Source organism: Apteryx rowi, unplaced genomic scaffold, assembly GCF_003343035.1.
Source record: "Apteryx rowi isolate R43461 unplaced genomic scaffold, aptRow1 scaffold_119, whole genome shotgun sequence".
NCBI lineage: Eukaryota > Metazoa > Chordata > Aves > Apterygiformes > Apterygidae > Apteryx > Apteryx rowi.
The window spans coordinates 744,328-764,211 of NW_020447408.1; the positions used below are offsets into that span (position 1 = coordinate 744,328).

The window sequence follows — 19,884 nt, forward strand, 5'->3', positions numbered from 1 at the left end:
TCCTATAGCAGGACAGACACAATCCATYAAGGAATACTGAAATTAGGCTGTTTTTTCCAATTAGTTCTGAAATGAGAAAGCTCACTTCCCAAGTATGGGAAACTCATAAAAAACCTCCCAGGAAGCAGCAAAGAATTCAGCTCAATTCTCATTGTGCTGGATAACAAGAACTACTGAAAGATGCTTGCAGTTCTCCACTCCCCAGCAGCCATCGGGCATCGCCAGCTTTTGCTGCAGAGTCCTGCCCCTGAGCAGCCAAGGTAAGCCTCAGAGCGTTGAGCTGGCCTGAATCTTTGTTCCATTAAGCACTGATTTGCCCCAGGAGCTTTCAGGATGTGCCAGGGCAGATGAAGAAGTGGCACATACTGTAGATTTTTCCCGAATATACCAATTTGAAATAACGAAACTCACTCCCCTCTAGCACAAGATTTTAGTTCAGATTTCTTTCAGCAGAAATTTAGAAACAGCTGATAACACAATGACACTGGTCTCAACTGTACTGAGAGCTACTGGGGAATTAGAAGATACAGCCACTGTGCTACTGGGACTCACCAACCACTGTCAGGGTAGAATTATACTGGAGTCACCAATACATACAACACCCCAGAGTATCATACCTGTACTGGGCTTGAAAGAGTTCCTGCACAAAAGTGCTACTGATGGGAAAGGCTGGCCCCTCAAGCAGCACATCATCCTCCAATGGTGGCTAAAAGAAAAGAATAAATCCCAGAAGCATACCCAAATATGTAGGTGTACCACAGCAAATGGCTCCACTACTACTAGTCAAATTTGTATTGTCTTTGACCAAAACCACAAGAAAAGTGTCCAAAGGTTTTTAAATAACAATTGCTCTCTGCTCTCATAGGTCGTTATGTAGGAATGCGATGTAGCTAGGGCAACCAAAAGAAAAACAGATATATCATCTGGTATGAGATATCTGGCAGTCATTCCCGTGTAACATTTCCCAGCTCTTGCAAAGCAGGGTATGACCGTTCACAAGCAGTTGTGCTGGGGAGCACCTGCCAGGGATTAGCGAAATGGCTAGTTACATTCACAGGGCTAGAAAGAAAGTGTTTTAGCCCAAGGTTTCATTCCATCTGGATTATCACAGTTGAGAAGCCAATAGGGAGATTTAATTTAAAAACAGTGACTGTCTGCAAAAATAGAGCTACTCTCTCCTGTTGGCCCAGAGTAAGATTCCTTACCTTCAGAGGAGGCATGCCACTGTATTTCACTACATTGTTTAGATCTTCATGAACTCTGTCTAAAAGCCAAAGCAGAAACTCCTGCGCATCATGCTGGGCATTCCCACGGTACTGCATAGCATTCTTTGACACAATATTCTGTAGAGAAACGACAGAGAGAGCATACAGCAAAAGCACAAGAATTGAACTCTTCACTTTACCAAAACTTTTACAGTCAGACAGGCACAACTAAAGGACATTCAAATATCAGAGATTTCAGACAACTCTGGATCAGGTGCAACATTGACCTACTGCCTGTGGAAAGACCAGAAGACAGCATTGCATGGTGGACTCCACACAACTTGCGTTAAAGATAAACGAGCTGTTACCTGCCAGACAGGGAAGCTGCCATGTGCCCTCAGAACAGATCAGAGGGCTAAGGTAGCTGTTACAGAGACCTGCATCATAATTTAAATAGAAATTGTTATAACAAATATGGGACTTAATTCAGATGAGATGAACACCAGAATGATCAACCTACAATACTTTGGCACAAGCCAAGAGCGAGGCAAGCTCATTTTAGTCTACTGACAACAAGAAGCAGCATTTCTCCTAGAGCTAACACAGGACTTAAGCTGTTTAAAAATATCCCATCTACACATGTACCACATGGTTGTGAACCTGTTCAATTCCTAAAAATCTTATGTTTAAGCCAAAGCAAAGTCTCATTTCCAAAACAAGCATTTAGTCTCCTGGCGTCTGTTCACCTTGTCTAGCTCATTCCTGCTTTGGTGAAGCAAGAGATTTCCCATTATTCAGCTGCATGTGCTCAAGCCTAATACAGTTATACCAGTCTAGAAATCGGTCAAAATCAGTGCATCAAAACTACAGGTGCTTCTACAAATTGATCATCCCAATAATACGCAAGTAAAACAAACTTATCTAGCATCAGACACATGCACTTAACCACTTGAGCAATATAGTCACCATGTAATTTTCTTTGCTAAGTATCCAATATGCAAAATTTGCTCATTCTAAATAGCGTCTCCTATTGCCACCGTCTGAAACGGAAAGCTTGCTTAGGACGGACTGCTGGGCAGCAGAAAGTGCCCTTTGCACTGGTATTATACTCATCGTTATGAGCGGCTCACCATATTCAGCTAGATGCAGCATTTCACATTCAGCTGAAGCAGGCACAAAAAGCGAAGCAAGTCACAGAACAGCGCCAGAGCAGCACAGACAGCGACAGGGCCTGGACACCGCTCTGCACGCCGACCTGCCGCACRGTGACTGCTGGCCTTGGCCCTCCAGCACCCTCCGCGCAGACCAGGCTGCCTCCTGGGATGCCTGGCTTTGCAGGAATTCCTGATCGTTTTCCATTAYGTACAAGTATCAGTTTTAACCCTAGCTTAAGCCACACATGCCAGGGCCAAGCTCCAAACAGAGCCCAGATTTTAATATGCTAAACTTCAAAGCAAACACTCCCAAAGCTGTGTTTTGTATTGAACACACCACGCTTACGCAACCCGGCACGCGGCTCACCACGCACGCCAGCGAGCCTCAACCCCGGCACCGGCATGCCTGTCTGCACTCCAAGTACTCCCACACTCAGTGCTTCAAAGCCGTCTCCTGGCTTCCCACGCTCCAAGGAAATTCTGGCCAGGCCAGGGAGTAGGAAGGAAAGGGGATAACATGCAAGCACAGCGAGGAACATAGCACCTACCCGGACCTGTACCACTAGGCCGCTGAACTCTAAACAAGGGAGGACTCACATTCACAGATGCGGCGTGCACAACTGGTACTACTTTGGATACACTCTAAAAGCCCAGGGAATGCATCCAATTTACACTTGAATTTCCAGAAAAGCAGTCTCAGATGTACATCAGCACACCCAGGGGATCTGCTCATACTTGTTTTTCTCCTGGACACAAACACGAAGTTCTTGAAGTTCACCAGCAATGAAAACCTGCAGCTCAGCAGATTCACCCTCGCCCTGCAGCCCAGGGGATTGCTCTGTATACTGTTACAGCTTGCATTCAGCCCTCCAGCTAGACCCCAGGCACCCAGAGCACCTTCCCCCCTGCTCCCTAAAGGGCCAACAGGAGACTATAACAGGGTTTAGTCAAGGCACTTTCTTCACAATCAACATCAGCAAATACTTTCTCCACTCCAGCTCTCTGACCCGTTACCTCTGTAACGGCACCGAAATGGCCAGGCAGGGCGCACTGCTGTACAGAGGCGGGTATGGTAGGCTCCTGAGGACAGGAACCCACCACCAGCAGCRACTGCATCCAGCACCTCCAGCACAAATACCCTCCAGAATAACATGATTGCTTGCAACACTGGCAAGTGATCCCTCAAGGCTGTAGAATTCACAGGTTTCTGCATTAGCCATGCACTCAAACTTAAAACCAAACTGATCAGGAACAATTAAATCCAAAGGACTAGATATTACTCTCTGCTATACCCTTGGCAATCCACCTCTATAATTAGAGATGTGATGCCGGGAAGGGGGGTGGGGGGGAAAAGCGGACTGACTGTGGAAGAGGTGGACTTCCTGAACAGCAGACACCACCATTGCATTGGAAAAGTCATCATTTTCTGCTTCTTGGCTGCAGCTTGGTGCCTCCTTGAAGAGAGGCCAGCCTCCACCTCTTGCTGCCCATGAAGCTGGCAGGACATTCATCTAAGACACATGGTCACAGGTCAGCCATCCCCTACATTATTACTCTGCCAATTTTAGCCACAAATTAAACACAAGGCTTTTCTTTGTAACAAACAGGCTCAGTTGCCACCATTGCAAAGCTCAGGTTAGGTCACACAGCAATTCCCCAATCTTCTTCTGTTGCACACTGTCAGAAACAGCAATCCTGTTTGGGATGCAACTTGTTAGCAGTGCTGCACTTATGTTCTTTGGTACAGCTGCAGAGAGACAAAAAATGCTTATATGGGACTTGAACTTGCTTGAACAAAGCCTTCAACAGGACGGAGTCCCAAAAGAACCAGGCAGCGGCACCAGCATAGACAGAGACTATTGCAAGACAAGAACCAAAAAGGAAGGCTGCCCCTGAGGAGTACTGAGGGAGGCCAGGCATTCTGCACATGCTCACGTTATCAAACCTCCTCCATTTCTCTAATCAGACTTTACAACAGATTTGAGAAATGAGGCTGGGCTGCTCGCTTTATCCCTCTAGAAAATGGGGTCACCAGAAGGGAGGGGTGATGAGAAAGATGGGAAAGGACTAATAAACATATATTCTCTTTCCTCTGTAATCTGCCCACCTACCTCAAGGCAGCAAAATAAGGGAGAACAGATTATTTCTGTTTTCATTATAGATGTGCAAACCCCACTGACAACAGATTTACCACCCATGCCTGCACAGGATCCAGCATGTGCTGGTGGCCGAAACACACAGAAGAACATCAGATTCACTGAAAATCCACCTAAAACCCTCACTCTGGTTTTGAGAAAGGATTCAGTTTAGAAGCTCTTGGGCAGAAGATTCTCACTCCTCCCAGTCTTGCAATTTTTTCCCATTSTTTTATATTAATTCTGCTGGCCTGTTCTCCATTCACTGGTCACTTCTCCACAGCCACCTGAGACCACACAAGGTTTTCAGAACAGGAGTACGCAGTTCACCGAATCCAGTTCGGATCCTTTTGAAGCTAGTTAACCCTTGTGCTCCACTGCTGCTTCTGTCCTCACAACAAACTTGGTTAACATTCACTCGCTTTTATACTCGAAAGACTCAGTGTCTGTCTCTTTGCTGATCCACAGGAGGAATTTGAGTTTTCTTCTACTGCTGAAATCTTGAGGAAATTTGGAGAGGAGAGGTTTAGCCCTGGACAGACACGAGCTTACACAAAGCACATTTGTCCTCCTGCGACACATGACAGGTAGAGAAGTTTAGTCACATCAGCGGGGGGACACACATACTACTGCTATRCCTACTCACCTAATTCCAAACACACTTAAACCACAGAGCGGAGAATTCTCTCTCTTTTCCTGTCCATCGGACCAGGAGGCCGTGAGCAGAAGCTGAAGAGATGCCCAGATTGGTGTACAATGTGATGTCCTCAGCAGTACCTCTCAGGATAAAAAAAATCATGCACCCTGGCAGAAAGCTAGCATCTGTAATGCTGCCAAACTCAGTGGCAGCTCAGGTTACAGGCAAGTGTTTACAGACCCAGCTGCTGCAGAGAAAGGCTGTTTGGGGCTGGATTCATCTCCTCGGTGCTTTAGCTATGATACTTCACTGCAAGAAACAAATTACGAAGGGAAATCCTTCTCCCTTCTCAGGGYTCTCCCAATTACATGTCAAGGACTAAATCTTCATAACATGGCAGAAGTGGATAGTCATGGCTGTCAACCAAAGCCAATAATATCCAGCTCTTCTGTTTTCCACAAAATATCAGCAACACTATGAACCAAGAAATAGACCTGCAGCAAATATTAAGAGCTCAGTTTAACCAAACGTCCAACAGACAAACCCCACTCTTGGAAGTCTGTTGATAWCGAGTCCAGATGAAACTACAACCATTCACAAACCATCAGCACAGCGTGCTGCTGTATAAAGCCAAACTTCGAGTAGAACTCGCTTCTAGGYATGTAAATCACACCCATTTGTGGGGGAAATAAAGGAAAAGTAACAGCCACCATTCTGGGCTATCAGCCTAAAAGCAGAGATGATGGCAAAGTGAATGGTCCTCAGTGAACGCTCACCTCTGCAGCACAGAGCGGCAAGCCCAACACACTGCTGCTTGGTGTAGCATGAGCCTGGGACACTACTGCAAGCCAGTTTATAGGGCAGAAAAGTACAAAACAGTCTGCAGGGACTCATAGGACTAAAGGAGACCAAACCGCCTTCTCAATTCCTATACAAGTTTCAATTAAGCAAAACAAGACACAAAAGTGGGGAAAAAAAATAAAAAAAGACAAAACATGATCTATGGAAAATGATCTTAAGCCTCTTCAGRTATCAACCTTACACCTCTTGCTGTCCTTCAGCTGAAAGCCTAGTGAATTGTTCTTGTTGCTCCGGTTGATAAAATTTAACATTAGACTACAAAACTATAGCGAACAGACCTTCACTTGCAGATCCTAGTCTGATACCTAAACACTAGGCATTCATCCACCAGATGATATCAGGACAAGATGGCAACGAACTAGAGAAACCTAATTTAGCTGTGCTAGAAACCCACTGCACAGGAGCATCTCCTAAAGATATGACCTTACCATTTTTACTAGCTTACATTTTACTAGCCTAGATCACAGATGCTCTCATAATCAGTTCCCTCTTTAGCATCATTAAATATCCTTCAGCTGAATACTGCAGCACAGGATCCCACTCCCACTAACTACCTTACAACTCTTAAACTTCCCCTATTAGTTTCACCCAAGACCAATTTCTTCATCAGAATACCACGTATTCTCCTGTTTTTAAGAAAGCCCTAAGCTGTCCCATCCTGTGGCACTTACAAGGCACCTCCTCACTGCTGGATACGAGCACGGTCCAGCAGCAGCTCTCAGGGACTGCTGCTCCGACAGACCCAGGTCTACGCGCCCCTGAACAGACATCTTTCTTAGCTGCCGCCGATCTCAAGCGGCCCCCGAGCCCCCTCTTGCTCAGCCTGCCTCTCCAGCTCACCAGGAGACACCAACCTGACCGCAGTGCAGCTGCAGGGACAGCACCCAGAGCAATCTAATCCAGCTTCAAAGCAGGCCCTGCTCTGAGCGAGGCAGTGAGCGCTGGATCCACTGCCCTCCAGAGGTCCCTTCCAACCCAAATTACTTTGGTTTTATAAATTCCATGGTCACAGCTGTCAGTCAGGTATTGCTGACAGGAGTTAGTAGGGTAACTAGAATTAAGAAAAATTTAAAATATTTTAAAATATCCAAAACATCCTTAACAAAAGCAAGTGAAGTTTGATGTTCACAGAGGCTGTGTTTAGCTGAATGCACCCAAAGGTATAGGGAAGAATTTAAGAGGCGTGTACATATAAACTTCCTTTGCCAACATTACCTTTGTTAAAAAAAATAAATAAATAAATAAAAATTGAAAATTAAATTTGGCCCTTGAATTACTCTGTCATGTTCCAAACCAAAAAATTAAACATTGGAATAAAAGCTCTGCTTCACACTTAAGTTTTAAGTGCTTTTTTAGTACATGCTTTCTCTGGAATTGCTACCTATGCCTCTCCAGTAATATATTTGCCTTTAATAGCCTCATTCATCCTTCCCATTCCCTCAGTGCACACAGTTTGGTTGGCGTTCCAAGGCTATAACGTCTAATATCAGCAAAGGAGGAGGAAGGAGGGTAACAAAAAGAGAGTGCATGTTGCAGTCAAGACCCATAAGCTGATTTTTCTCAGCAATGAGCTGGCCAAAGAGGGCCAGGAGAAAAAGAGGTGCTTAAAAATAAATAAATAAATAAATTTATATTTATATATATTTTTAAAGCAGTTGATGGTGTTCTCTACACTAAGATATAAAAAGGTATGATATCATCACGCTAGCATATAACACTTTTTGGCTGGCATGTTAAGAGTGGGCTGCCTTATCTGGTCTAGTTTGTTTTAGCAAAGTTAGCTAACAGGTGCTACCACCACCCTTTAAGTCCTAGTCTAGACAGAGTTTAAGATAAAAGGGGTCCTTAGAAGTGCTAGAAGGAAGTGAATCTGGTATTTCAAGAGGGAAGGGAGAGAGAGAAAGAAAGAAAAAAAAAAAAGATGGGGGTATGGAGCTTTCGGTATGAAACCAGACATAACTAAGGACTTCAGGAATCCAGGCTGACATTTCTTATCGCCTCTCTCCCAGCGTCACCCACACATCGCACCAGCCTCAAGCCTTGCTGGATTTACCAACGCGCATTCCTGATGAGCTGTCCTTCTGGGTAACGGCACAACCCCGTAGCGCTCCGCCGTAACGGAGAAAACCCCAGGGATCAGCCACAGCCACATGCCTGGGCTGTATCATTTCCACTCCCCATCTCCAAGCGCGCTGCTCTGGTTTCCTCTATGCTCCCGCAGTCTGAGTGGACCAGGGATAAAGAGCTGCCTGTGGAGACGGATCACAAGACATTGGAAGTGATTCAGGAAGTACTACAGAATATCAGATGCAATTCCCTCACAAGAGGCTTTGCTACAAAAACACTCCAGCAATAGCAGCGTGTTCCCAACATTACTCATGCTTCCTGCCATCACTGCTACAAGTGGGTTTGCTATTACTTAAACCTTTGCATCTGCTGCGTTATGTGCCTTCCTCCCAACGCTTCGAGATGCCGTGGCAGCAAAGCTATCAACGAGCAAGGCAGAGAGGAGAAACACCAGACATGCAGTAAAGAACACTCAGTACTAAGGAGCACAATTACATCTAAACTGAGAGATAAAGGTGCTGACTCAAATAACAAACAATTTAACGATTTGAGAAAAATACTAGAAACTCTTGAAGCGCAGTCTGCCGAGAACTAGATGGCTCAGCAACGGCATACAGCCCCGCTCACTTCCACGGCCCCAGATCCAGCCCTCTCTTTGGTAGGCTCAGGGCAGCAGCTCTAAAGACAACGGCAGAGATCTCTACAACAGGCAGGGGGCTGCAACCACCGTTAGCAAGCCAAACTGGAGATTCCTGAACAGCTCCACTAAGATTTGATGGGAGACAAAACTAAGCGAGCAAGTGTCTGTCTCCCTATTAAGCAACGCTCACCCCAGAACCTCTACATATTTTCTGAGACTCCACTTCTGCAAAGGTCCCATCTGTGCGCGCCAGGTCTCCTGTCCTTGCTAGAAAGCATGCTTCTGGCCTTGTTCAGTGCAGGTCTAAATTAGTTCAACTTAGACTATATTAACGCAATTTAGATGACATCCGCGCCACTCCACAGATGCTCAGGCAGCAATCTCGGTCTGACAAGGCCACAAAGGCAACACGCCCTCACCGAGGCCCAGGAAGGCTGACAGGCGGCGTGAAGGATATCTGCTCAGCCAGCCAGTCTAAATCCAGGCTGCAGAACAATTACTTTACATGAAGCCATGTATCAGTTAAAATATAACCTCCAGCTTTCTCTCCTCCTTTCCTGACCAAGTGACAGGAGACAGTACTCATTTCCTCACTTTGCTGGCCTTGGTTATGCTGAACCCACTGCAGTAACACAACAGCAGTTTGCAACTGGCTGAAAAGAGAGAGTTAGAAACCATCAGTTTAAAAACACTTTACAGAAAAACAAACAAACAAAACCCCCCACACATTTACCAACCCCCTGTATCCTTTAATCCCCTGCCCCTAATCCGGCTCCACTGCAAGTACAAGGGGGCACATCTGAACAGGCTCCAGCACTGGAGGTTAGCAGGAACAAGTCAGGAATGGCTTTGGTGCAGCCATGTCAGCTCTGAGCACTAGGAGCACGTGAGGCCCCTGAAGCTCCTTCCTGACGCATTCCCACAACTGCCCCAAGGGGCATTTCCAGCCCCCTTCCTCCACACAGCCCCTGAAGAGGGTTAGACAGGAGAAGGAACAAAATCTGCCCTTCCCTCAGATATGCATGCACATACACATGAATACCTGCACACCGACATGCACATGTACAACCACCATGAATGAAAGCAGCATCGCTAGAAGAGAGAAAAATCATAACTTCACATCTATTGTGTACACAGATTTAAACCCCTAATGCAAGCACCCAATAAACAAAAAAGTCCCCTTTTATCCATAAAGCACAGTTATGACAAAGATGCATCATCATATAATCATTCAGCCCACTGAAAGTTCAATCATTCATCTATTGCTCTAAATACAAGCCATAAACCCAAATATAGTTGAATTAGTGGCCTCTCCCTTGCTGCTGTTATTCTTCTAGATCACAAAGACAACTAAAGGAAAAAYGTCAGCCTGCTATTTTCCAGTATGCCTCTGGCAGGAAACAGCTGTGGAAAGGTTTTTGTGTAGGAACGGATGAAGCCAGCTCATTAGAGCCCTGACACAATGCCACACGTGTGAGCAGGAAAGCACAGCTATTCTTCATCTTTCACTGAACATCATAAGTTATTCTAGGGCAGAGGTTTGGGGAGGGGGGGTTGTTTTTTTTTTAATGCCACAGACATAATTCTGTGTTTGGGAGACTTCTCTAGCAGACATTTCTCATAAAGGGCATTTATCTAAATGACTCCTTCCACTGGTACACAAAAACGCAGCATTTTTCCCTCTATGAAGCGAGATATTCTCTTTTGGGGAACAAACTGTCCGGGAAATAGCGCAGTTTAGATCTTCCCCAAATCTGGGGACAAAGACAAGGCTAACAGTGACCCTCGGTCCAGGTGAACAGAAAAACAGTTACACTGCCAACACYGACCATTAAGCTCTTTCCTGGCTAGGGCCCCGCTGCTGACCGCCTCTAACAGGTCTACATGGTTTCCAGCATTCAAGACAAGTTGGTTCAGCTGCTGCAGGATACGCGCGGGGTAGGGGAAGGAAGACCGAACGCGATGACACCATGCACAGGCAGGAAGCAAGGAGGAAGGCAGCAGAAAGACTAAGAGGCAATCGCAGCAACAGAACAGGCGACAGGCACGGCAGGGGAAGGTGGTGCTAGCGCAGAGGTTGAGAAACTGGGAACAGGAAGGAAAGAAATAAAAATAAAGCAAAAAGACAAAGGCAAGAGTATCGTAGCATGTACAGTCTAGTCACCTACTAATGAATACAACATCAGGCTCTTGTGATTTCTACAGTTCTCCAGCAGAAGTCTAACCGTTAAGCCTGAGGGAAAGGGCAAGTAAAATAACTGGAAATAGTGGAATTTGCCAAAACGGGCTCAGCATTCATGAACAGATGCCAACTGAGTAGCCTCACGTCAAGCCTGGAGAAACACACCTTGAACAAACTTTCAGATGTTGGCAAACGCAAGACAAATTCCATCTTTCCTGAAACAGACGGCAGCAAACGCACTGAGAAAGGCTCTCATCTCGCCTTTCAAACACATCAGCTGGACTGGGACGGTGCTTAGAGAAGATGCCAAATTGCAAGAGCCTCATTAGCTCTTCTCAAAATGCTAGTCTTGGACTTTAAGGAGCATGCAACAAGGATGTATTTCTAACAGTCTCACATCTCCTACCATCCCTGTTGGAGCATTTTCTGGGCCAACGATACCTGACTATTTTTTCAAAGGAAATCAAAGACTAAATTTATTTCACTAAGTTTCTAGCTCTCCCTGAATGAAAGCAGAAGCACATATCCTTATCAAAGGAAACTTTTTTTTTTTTTTAAAGCAAAGTATTCCCATAACAACCCTAACATATCCAGAAATATCTCCCTGTTCAAAGAGCAGGGCCCTCCTTCAATGTTTAGACAGCTTTTGGGTGCCGCGCAGCAATACGTTTTCTGCTTTAAGTAACTGCCTGCTCCGCACACTTGCGTTCCCTCACCGGGGCCAGCGCTCTTGCTGTAGCAGAGTTACTGTCCCACACCAACACCGGCACTAGCGCAGAGGCAAACACTCAGTAACCCACCACGACTGCAAGGACTTGGGGGTTCACTGAAGGAAAACCTGCATGGTGCCTGGCTCTGTTTTCTCCGATATCACTTGGCTCGCGGCACGCTCAGCTCGTCGCTGGCTGCTCGGGGTGTCCGCGGACCCTTCCTCCTGCCCAGCCCCAAGACAAGGTGCTTGCTAAACCTGGACTCGCGCAACTCTCCGTTTGGCTGAGTTTTGCTGCAGGAATCTCAGCAGTAGAGAAGAATTTTAAAGAAAGCGCGTCCGTCCTGGCAGCCAGGACGGAGACGAAACTCCCTGTCCTTCCCCCCTCCTCGCGAGCACACTGGTAGGTACTGGGACTCCTTCTCCATAGCTGCTCAGCGAGGCCTCTGCCAGACAATGTCAGGCACATCTCCCCAAAGGAGAAAGCAAAAGCCTTCCTGGCAGAAAGCCATCTCTAGAGGCTTGCGCAGAACAGAACCAAGCACAACAGAGCATTTGCCTGCCATTGGGGGAGCACAGCCATTTATTATTCCGCTTTGAAACAAAAAACAAAAACAAGAAAACGGCAGTAGGATTCAGTGCACCAAGAACACAGGGGGTTCTCAGCCCCTGTGTCACAAACCCAGACAAGAAGCATTATCCCGCTGGCTTTGTGCCCAAAATCTGTCCAGCATTAACAGCTATCTTCACCCCTCCAGTCTGAAGTTTCAACAATCCTAGTTATTATTTTTTAATACAAAAGAAGAGTGAAGTTTGTCAAGGCTATACTATATGCAGTCACTCTGCCAAGTTAATTTTCTAGTCAGTTATGGCAAAAGCAAAGTGGTGCTGTGCCCATAATTCTCCACATTAAATACACAAGTGTTCGGCACAGGCAGAGCACTTCGCTTTCCCTGGGAATTCTCACAGTACTCTCTTTTTCCCAAAGACAAGACTGAAGCATAGTAAAAACACACAGAGGGCACGTAGCCTGGCCCAGTACTAATCAGCAGTCTCTTTGACATGGGAAACGGACCCAGGACACAAAAGGTGGGTTGTAATGTGTTGTTTTCCCAAACAGAAATGCTTTGCAGGAATGCGGTCATGCCTGCCAGAAGGCGCAGTCGGAAATCGGCTGCTGACTGCTGTCAGCACCCAATTAAAGTATTCGTCGTTATAACAGTAAAAATACAATTTTGTTCCACAATAAGACCTTGTTTTCATAGTACACTAATTGTTTAGTAGTTGAAGGGAGATAATGGAGCAATCAGTGGGATACAAAAGAGCCAGGCGTTGTAGAGCAGGGGGGAATTCAAAAAATGTGAAGTGGTTCAGTGAAGGATATCGTGGACAGACTCCAAGGCTGGGCTCAGGAGCCCAAAACCTCCTGCCACTGAGATTCTGCCCCAACTGTAAATCAATCCTCCCGTTTCTCTCCGCAGTTTTTGCCTCGCGTCTCAAGTTAGAGCACAGGCCTCCTGAAGCAAGGATCTTATCTCCGGTGCTTACACGAGCCTCACAGTGCATTTTAAGGATGCTGCAAACAAGTTCACTGACACAATCACAGGCAAAAGAGTTAATTAAAACAGTGTTTTGCCAGAGGTCATGTGTTCAAATGGAAATTTGAAATGGGTTTACTTGCAAGCAAGCACAGCCATTTCTAAATGCCAACCTGCAAAGCAGGGCATGGAACAACACAGATCCAATTAAGCTTCCTAACAACACGTTTTCTCACCCATTCCATAAGTTGCCAGACATGACATGGCTTTATACTTTCAGCGTTTAAATGTTTGTGGAGGTGGTGYGGAAATCAAGATTTCAGAGTTCAGAACACAGAATATGCTTTGGCAATGACACGATCAGCCTTCCAGCCCTACACAGGGTCATATCTAATGGCCAACCTTYCAGGGCTATCTCACAGAACAACACGCAGCTGCAAAGTTGCTTTACATTGATTTCTCTTCCATTTCCTCCCTCCTCCCCTTCGTCGTTCCTTCCACTGGTTTCCTTGACTTCTGTGGATGAACAGCTACGCCGCRTTTGCTTTCCTCTGCTGCAGAATTCCCTTTACAAACCAGTGAATCCAGCCTCCTGACTTCCCAACTTGGCTTTCTAACCCTGCTGGATTTCTTCTTTCATACAGAGACACAAAAGAAGAGGACATAAAGGGTGGACGGTTCTGCTCACAGCAGAAATATTTGAGGAACAAGCAGTTGACGCTGTCCAGAGTAAAAGTAACTGGTCGCTGGGCTAGACACAGAGAGCAACATAATTAAAGACTACCTGCACGATCCCATTTCACATATAGTTGGATCCATCAGCCAAGCACATGGCTCTAGTGAGTAAAGGGGCTTCCAGCTAACAACCGGGCATGGCCCAAATCTGACCGGGCAACCCCATGCTAAGAACTGCTGTCATTTAATCTACAAGAAAGCAGTAGATAAATAGTGATTACGTCAATACTTTGCAGGAGTCGCTTCATAATTCAGAAGAGTTTATTAATTCACATAGAAATGACCAACACAGCTTGCAGACTGCTTGCCCCAACAGCAATATTTACATTAAAAGTGTTTTCAAAACATGCACACCTTGAAACCTTAAGTTTTATGCATAACTACTATTAACTATTACTCATAACACAAGTGAAAAAAATGGAAGCAGCACTGTTACCCCAGCACCATAACCCCTGCTTAACTAACAGGGATTCATTCTGGGTTCAGAGCTAATTCTGATAATCCAAATAAATCAAGTTCATATGATTTTGTCGTGTTTGCTGCATACACTACAGGTCACATAAATATTGTGGTCTTCATCTTATAGAAGAAAAGAATCATCAACACAGTAGTTCTAGCATATAAATGGTCCTGAGAAATACTAACACACTTCAGCTTGCAACTAACTTTAGCTATGAAGAAAGTCTCAGAATAGACAGTAGCCTCATCATCCACAGAGGATCAAAACTACAAGGAAGAAGAGTTARAGGATTTTGGATAAGGTTGTATAAACGATTTTTCAAACCTTGTTAGTTCAAATAAAATCCGTCTCACTTAAGAGCCTATCAGCAGCTTTGAATGTCTTAAACTGATTCCCTATCGCAAAGAACATCCTCTCCACGTTATCTAACACTCAGCAACTTTGAAGGGAAAAATGGACAGTTCCCTGGAAAAAAACAAGCCTGAAGCACAGCTACTGCTTGTACAATAGATGCTTGTTGCTGTTGTCACATCATCACAAAGGGGAAAGAGGAAGCACGAGCTGCAATATTGGCCTTAGTTAGGAAAGCAGCAGCTCTGTTTAGGCAAGAAAACAAAAACCACTGAGCAATCAGGAGAAAACAATTGTTAAAACAAACTGCACAAGAGCATAGGAACAATAGGAAAGAGTCACCCAAAGCAGAGGGGAGAGGAAGGAAAACAAACAAAMAAAAAGAGGAAAAAAAAAGAAAATCATCATCTCTGCCACCATGTCTCCTTAAGTTCTCCCTAGGAAGCCCTGCAGAGCTCTCCCTTAYACTCCCGTTCCCAGGGTTTCTACCTGAGGAGTCGAATCAGTCTGTGTCTCCATCAAGTCCTTCCCTGCTCTTTCCCTACTATTGCAGCCTTCTAGAGCCCTGCTTCCCAGGCCCCTTCCCAACTCTCCCCAGCTCTTGAGCGCTTGTGGAGACGCGGCTCACCGGGGCTCACCTTTCCTTCCTCCTACTTCRGTTTCTCTCATACTCCATAGTAAACAAGACACACGTGTATGCAGTAAGCACTTCAGTTAGAGAGGAGAAAATAAATAAATAATCGAAGGATACATAGAACTTACACAGCACTTATTTCAATCAGAGAGAGCAAACATTTCCAAAGTCGTCTTTGTTTCCTCACCTTGGGGATAGGCTGTTGCAAATAATCTAAGGAGCACTCTGCACCCATCTGATCCGCCTGGCAGGAACTAAAACCAAGGCAGCTGCACAGACACCTCAAACAAAGGTGCAGAGCAAAAAAAATCACAGACTTCAAAAAAYGCTCAGAATCACCTGGCTCTCAGAGAGAAACAAACCTCAGGTTTGAAAAGCAGGAACTGGCAGAGAGACACCCTCGTGTTTCAAGTAGATCTGACCAAAGATGATATACTACTTTCTAGCTACGGGACATTTCGCCTCCCCTCACTACAAATTAGCTCTTGCAAGGCTACCTCTTGGCCTCCAATTGCAAGACAAACCATTTTACACAAACCACTTGTTTTAATTGGACTTTTTCATTTATAGCAGCAGGACTACATGATTCATGAACCGTGGGCTGTATAATTTCCTGAAGACCAGCCTTAAAAAAAAAAAAAAAAAAAAAAAACAACCACACTTCAAATACTACCAAGACAAAATAGTTAAGGGCAAAGAGTATCTAAAAACCTGCCCACTCAAAGGTCTCTGTCCACAAGGACTCAGGAAGACCATCTCTTACAAAGTAATTTCCTCTACCCCAGAAGAAAAGCCTACAAATATAAGAACCAGCAAGAGTACAGGTGTCATCTTTTACCTTAAAATACATCTGGCACCTGCACATAAGTGTTTTCCATTAGAGACACAGAATCAGGAACTGTCTTTACCCAACCATATTTAGTGCCAAAAAAGCCAGCCAACCAACCCATGAATTTCTCAGCATGGTGGCTAAAAAGCTTTTCAAGTATCAAATAAGTATTACTGGTAAGTTGGATTGAAAGCACAAAATTACTTTCCTGAAAACACTTTTCACTCTTAGTAAAATTAAAACAAAGAAAGAAGTAGGATTGAATATTCTCTAGCTATCTGGAAGAAGCTTTGAGGGATGTTTTCCTTGTTTTGGGGGGAAGGAGAAGTTTCCAGACTGAAAATGCCAGTCCTCACCTTTCTCAAATATAAGCCTGCTGCTTATACCTTTAACTGTGCAAATCTGCTGGTGAAGACAATTTTAATTAAGAACAGTGGGTTTAATAACAGGTTCAGGCTACCTAACTGTCTTCAAAGGCACTAATTTACCATTAAAAGTAATTGACCCTTGTAAGGAAACAGCCGAGTAGTTGACATAATGATAAAGTCATTCTGAATAAGATATAGGCCTGTTGATATTATGCAGCTATGAATAGGACCTACTTGGACAAGATCCCCCACAGCCAGATGCTTTTTAAAAACCTCCAGGGGACTTGACAGGTAGAAGATTGATGTGCTCCAGCTACATCAACAAAGAGTAGAAAAGCATTCACTTACCATTAGTGAGATTTTGAGAATAAGCAAAGAAAGTTCCACTATTAAAAAAAAAACTTGGAACACAGCCTTAATTTAATATAYATATCTCTGTTTCTCTTCCTCTTTCTGTCACTCTTATCTGARCACCCCTACTTCAGGCCTTCATAAACAGCATTTCTTGGCCTAAAAACTGGTCTGCTTTCCCCTTTGATTTTATCAATTGCAGTGGTAAAAGAYAATCCCACTCTCTCAACCTTTTATTCCTTTTTTCCATAAACTGTCATGATTATAAGACTATTACTGCAAGTTCAGGACATAAATAGCCAGTAAAACTTGCATTTTGAAATCTATCAATATCAAGCAGTCAAAAGAAAAACTGGGAAYAGTTTATGTAGATGCCGTACATTARGTGTTTAAGTTGTGGATTACTCGAGAGAAATTTTGTTCTCTGTCAGAAAGCAACTAGCACAGTGAAACAAGGAAAGAGGGAAGTGCCCACCAGTACCTCCCRAACTGGAGGCATTAAAAATGCAGTTCGGTGGGTCAGTTTGTCCAAGGCTACACTATCAATGAACAGTTCTGAAAGCAGGAGAGTCAGGCACGGCCCCTACCCAGCACCTATGCCCAGAAGCTGCCGACTCTGCRGTCACCAGTGCTAAGCATCCTCCAGAGAGGACACGCACCCTCGTCAAAGGCAAACAGCCGGACTCCCCAAAAAACAACACACATACAACAGCAGGACTACAATTAAAAGGCAAGCCTGGATACAACAGCCTGGAAACAGGCAAGAGAAGCAAAGGGACAAGGTGCTGACCATGGATCAGTCCAAGCGAGTGAGGATCCCAAAGACTGCTGACACCTCGGAGGAGTCTCCAGAGACACCCTGCTCACAAGCGCAGCAGGGCAGGTTGTTGACGCCTCTCTTCTACAGAGTGGAAGCTCAGGACAAACAGCCGTCCCATCACCYGACAGACACCAGGAGAGAGCACAGCACACGGGTGCCTGCGGTCTTTCCCTGCTGCAGCACGTTTCGACTGAAGGCAGCAAGCACTTTAGAACTTATGCACTATGTTATTGGCTGTATTTTTGATATATCTGTGCATCCCCTCTTCAACTCATTCTGCAAGAAAATCAAACGTTTTATACACCAGGGAATCACTGTAATTTTTTTAATAATCAAATTTAACAATATTCTTGCTCCTCTGAGAAGCAAGGTAGGCCTGGAACATTTTTTAAACTATTTTGTCTGATCATCCCATCCAAAACGTTCTAGCATGTTTTTAAACTACAGGTCCAAAGTTCATGTCCTCTACTATAAGATTTCCCCCAAGAAATGGGTGAATGTAATGACTAGTGGCACAGCATTGTCCAGTCGTTCAGGGAAGGAGCTGGGGAGGAAAAACCTGTCCAAACAAAACGGTRTTATGAATGTTTAGGTAGGCAGAACGCTACCATGTTAAACCAGAGCTGGTAAAGACTAGGAGGTTACAGYCTCTTACTCCTGCAAGTTATTTGCAAATCGTTAGAAGCTTGGGTTGAATTTAAACGAACCTTTGAGAAGCACGCTCTTATTCAGCGGCTGTCTTTCTCCGATGCATACAGAGCCAGAACTCCGAGAAATTAAAACTAATACCTTTGTCAACTGACAAGACATTAAGGCAAGACAACAGGAATGAAGCAGCAAAATGGACGCTTCCACCAGTGGAAAAAAAAGCAACAGAGTTGTTGCCCTGCTTTGAACAGAATCTCGGTAACAAGCACATGGGCAGGCCAGARGCAGACTCTCGATCTCACACTGGTGACAAGAGCAGAGGCCACCTCGACTGGCAGTTTGAACATTGATACTGTCAGTTAACCAGATACTGTCTTCGGGTTTTGAGTTTCTGCTTTTTTTAAAAGGATACTTGGAAGCTAGAATAGCTTTCTAGAAGTACTAAACAGCTGATGAGGCTAGAGAGGTATTTTTCATACTGGAACCATGCTCTGTATCTGATCCAGAAAAAAAAAAGTTACTACCTATACCTTGTTCAGAAATTGGGCATACAGAATCACTAATATTGGGTCTCGTGAGCCCTATATGTTGAGTCTATACTATAAAAATCACTACCACAATTGTGCACTTGCACCAGCAGTAAGTGCTCAGACCAGCAACAAAACCCCTGCCCTGTTCTGAGGGGGGAAACRCACAGCTCGCGGAGCTCCCTGCAACATGGGGCAAAACGCGTTCTGCGCGGTCGCGATTACAGGCGGGARGCGCCTCTCTTGCAGCAACGCACGAGAACCTAACTCTGCAAACACACGGGCTAAGCGAGAAGCCACGAGCCTGACCACCTCGAAGTCAAACAGAAAGGGGAACGAGGGAAAATAAACACCGTTACAGGCTGCTCAGCGAAGAAGARCGCTGTGCTACTCAACTCCTTAGCGCCCGGCCGTCTCACCTGTAAGGTGATGAGCTTTTCGCCAGTCAGAGCCCCAAGCTGGCAGCCCAGTAACGCGCTGCGGTTCAGCCGCACCTGGAGAAGGCGACGGAAACGCTGACCGCTGCTAAGGGCGGCTTGGGGGCGAGGGGCGGCCAGCGCCGGCGGACACGAGGCGAGCGGGGGCCCGGCGGGAAAGGCGGGAAAGGCGGCGGGCAGCTCCCGAGGAAGCGGCTCCGGGGCGGGACCGGGCGCGAGGGCAGAGGAGGTGGAAGGGGCCGCGGGGAAGGGCGAGGAGCTCTGCGGGAGCCGCCGCGGCCGGGCCGACCCGGGGCGCCCCTCACCTTGAAGTCGCGGCTGTGCTGCGGCGTGTACTCCAGCGTCCACAGCGCCCGCACCAGGTGCGCCAGCTGCTCCGTGACCTCGCCGGCGCCCGGCGGCGCCCCGCCGTCCCCGGGCGGGCTGCGCGGCGGCGGCCCCGACCCCGGGCCCGGCTCGCCGCGGAACTGCTCCAGCGCCAGGTACTCGGCGAAGAGCTCGGTGTTGCTGAGGCACTGCAGGATGGCGTTCATGAAGCACGTGTTGCCGTGGTTGCGCAGCCCCGCCACGCCGGGCACCGCCTCGGGGCCGCTCTC

At 45.9% G+C, this 19,884-nt stretch overlaps 1 protein-coding gene across 16 annotated transcripts in view; it reads right to left on the reverse strand.

Annotated features, from left to right (window-relative positions):
* USP31 (ubiquitin specific peptidase 31) overlaps positions 1-19,655 on the reverse strand; it is an 84,229-nt gene extending 64,574 nt beyond the window's left edge. For all 16 annotated transcript variants that reach the window (XR_003256611.1, XR_003256602.1, XR_003256599.1 and 13 more), the window contains exons 1-3: positions 19,594-19,655; positions 1,206-1,343; positions 618-706 (exon numbers count right to left, since the gene is read on the reverse strand). Coding sequence is in view for 1 of the 16 variants with exons in the window: in XM_026085577.1 (XP_025941362.1) it covers positions 618-706; positions 1,206-1,322 (206 nt within the window). In the remaining 15 variants the exon portion in view is untranslated. The remainder of the gene's footprint in view (positions 1-617; positions 707-1,205; positions 1,344-19,593) is intronic.
* Positions 19,656-19,884: the final 229 nt, after the last annotated feature.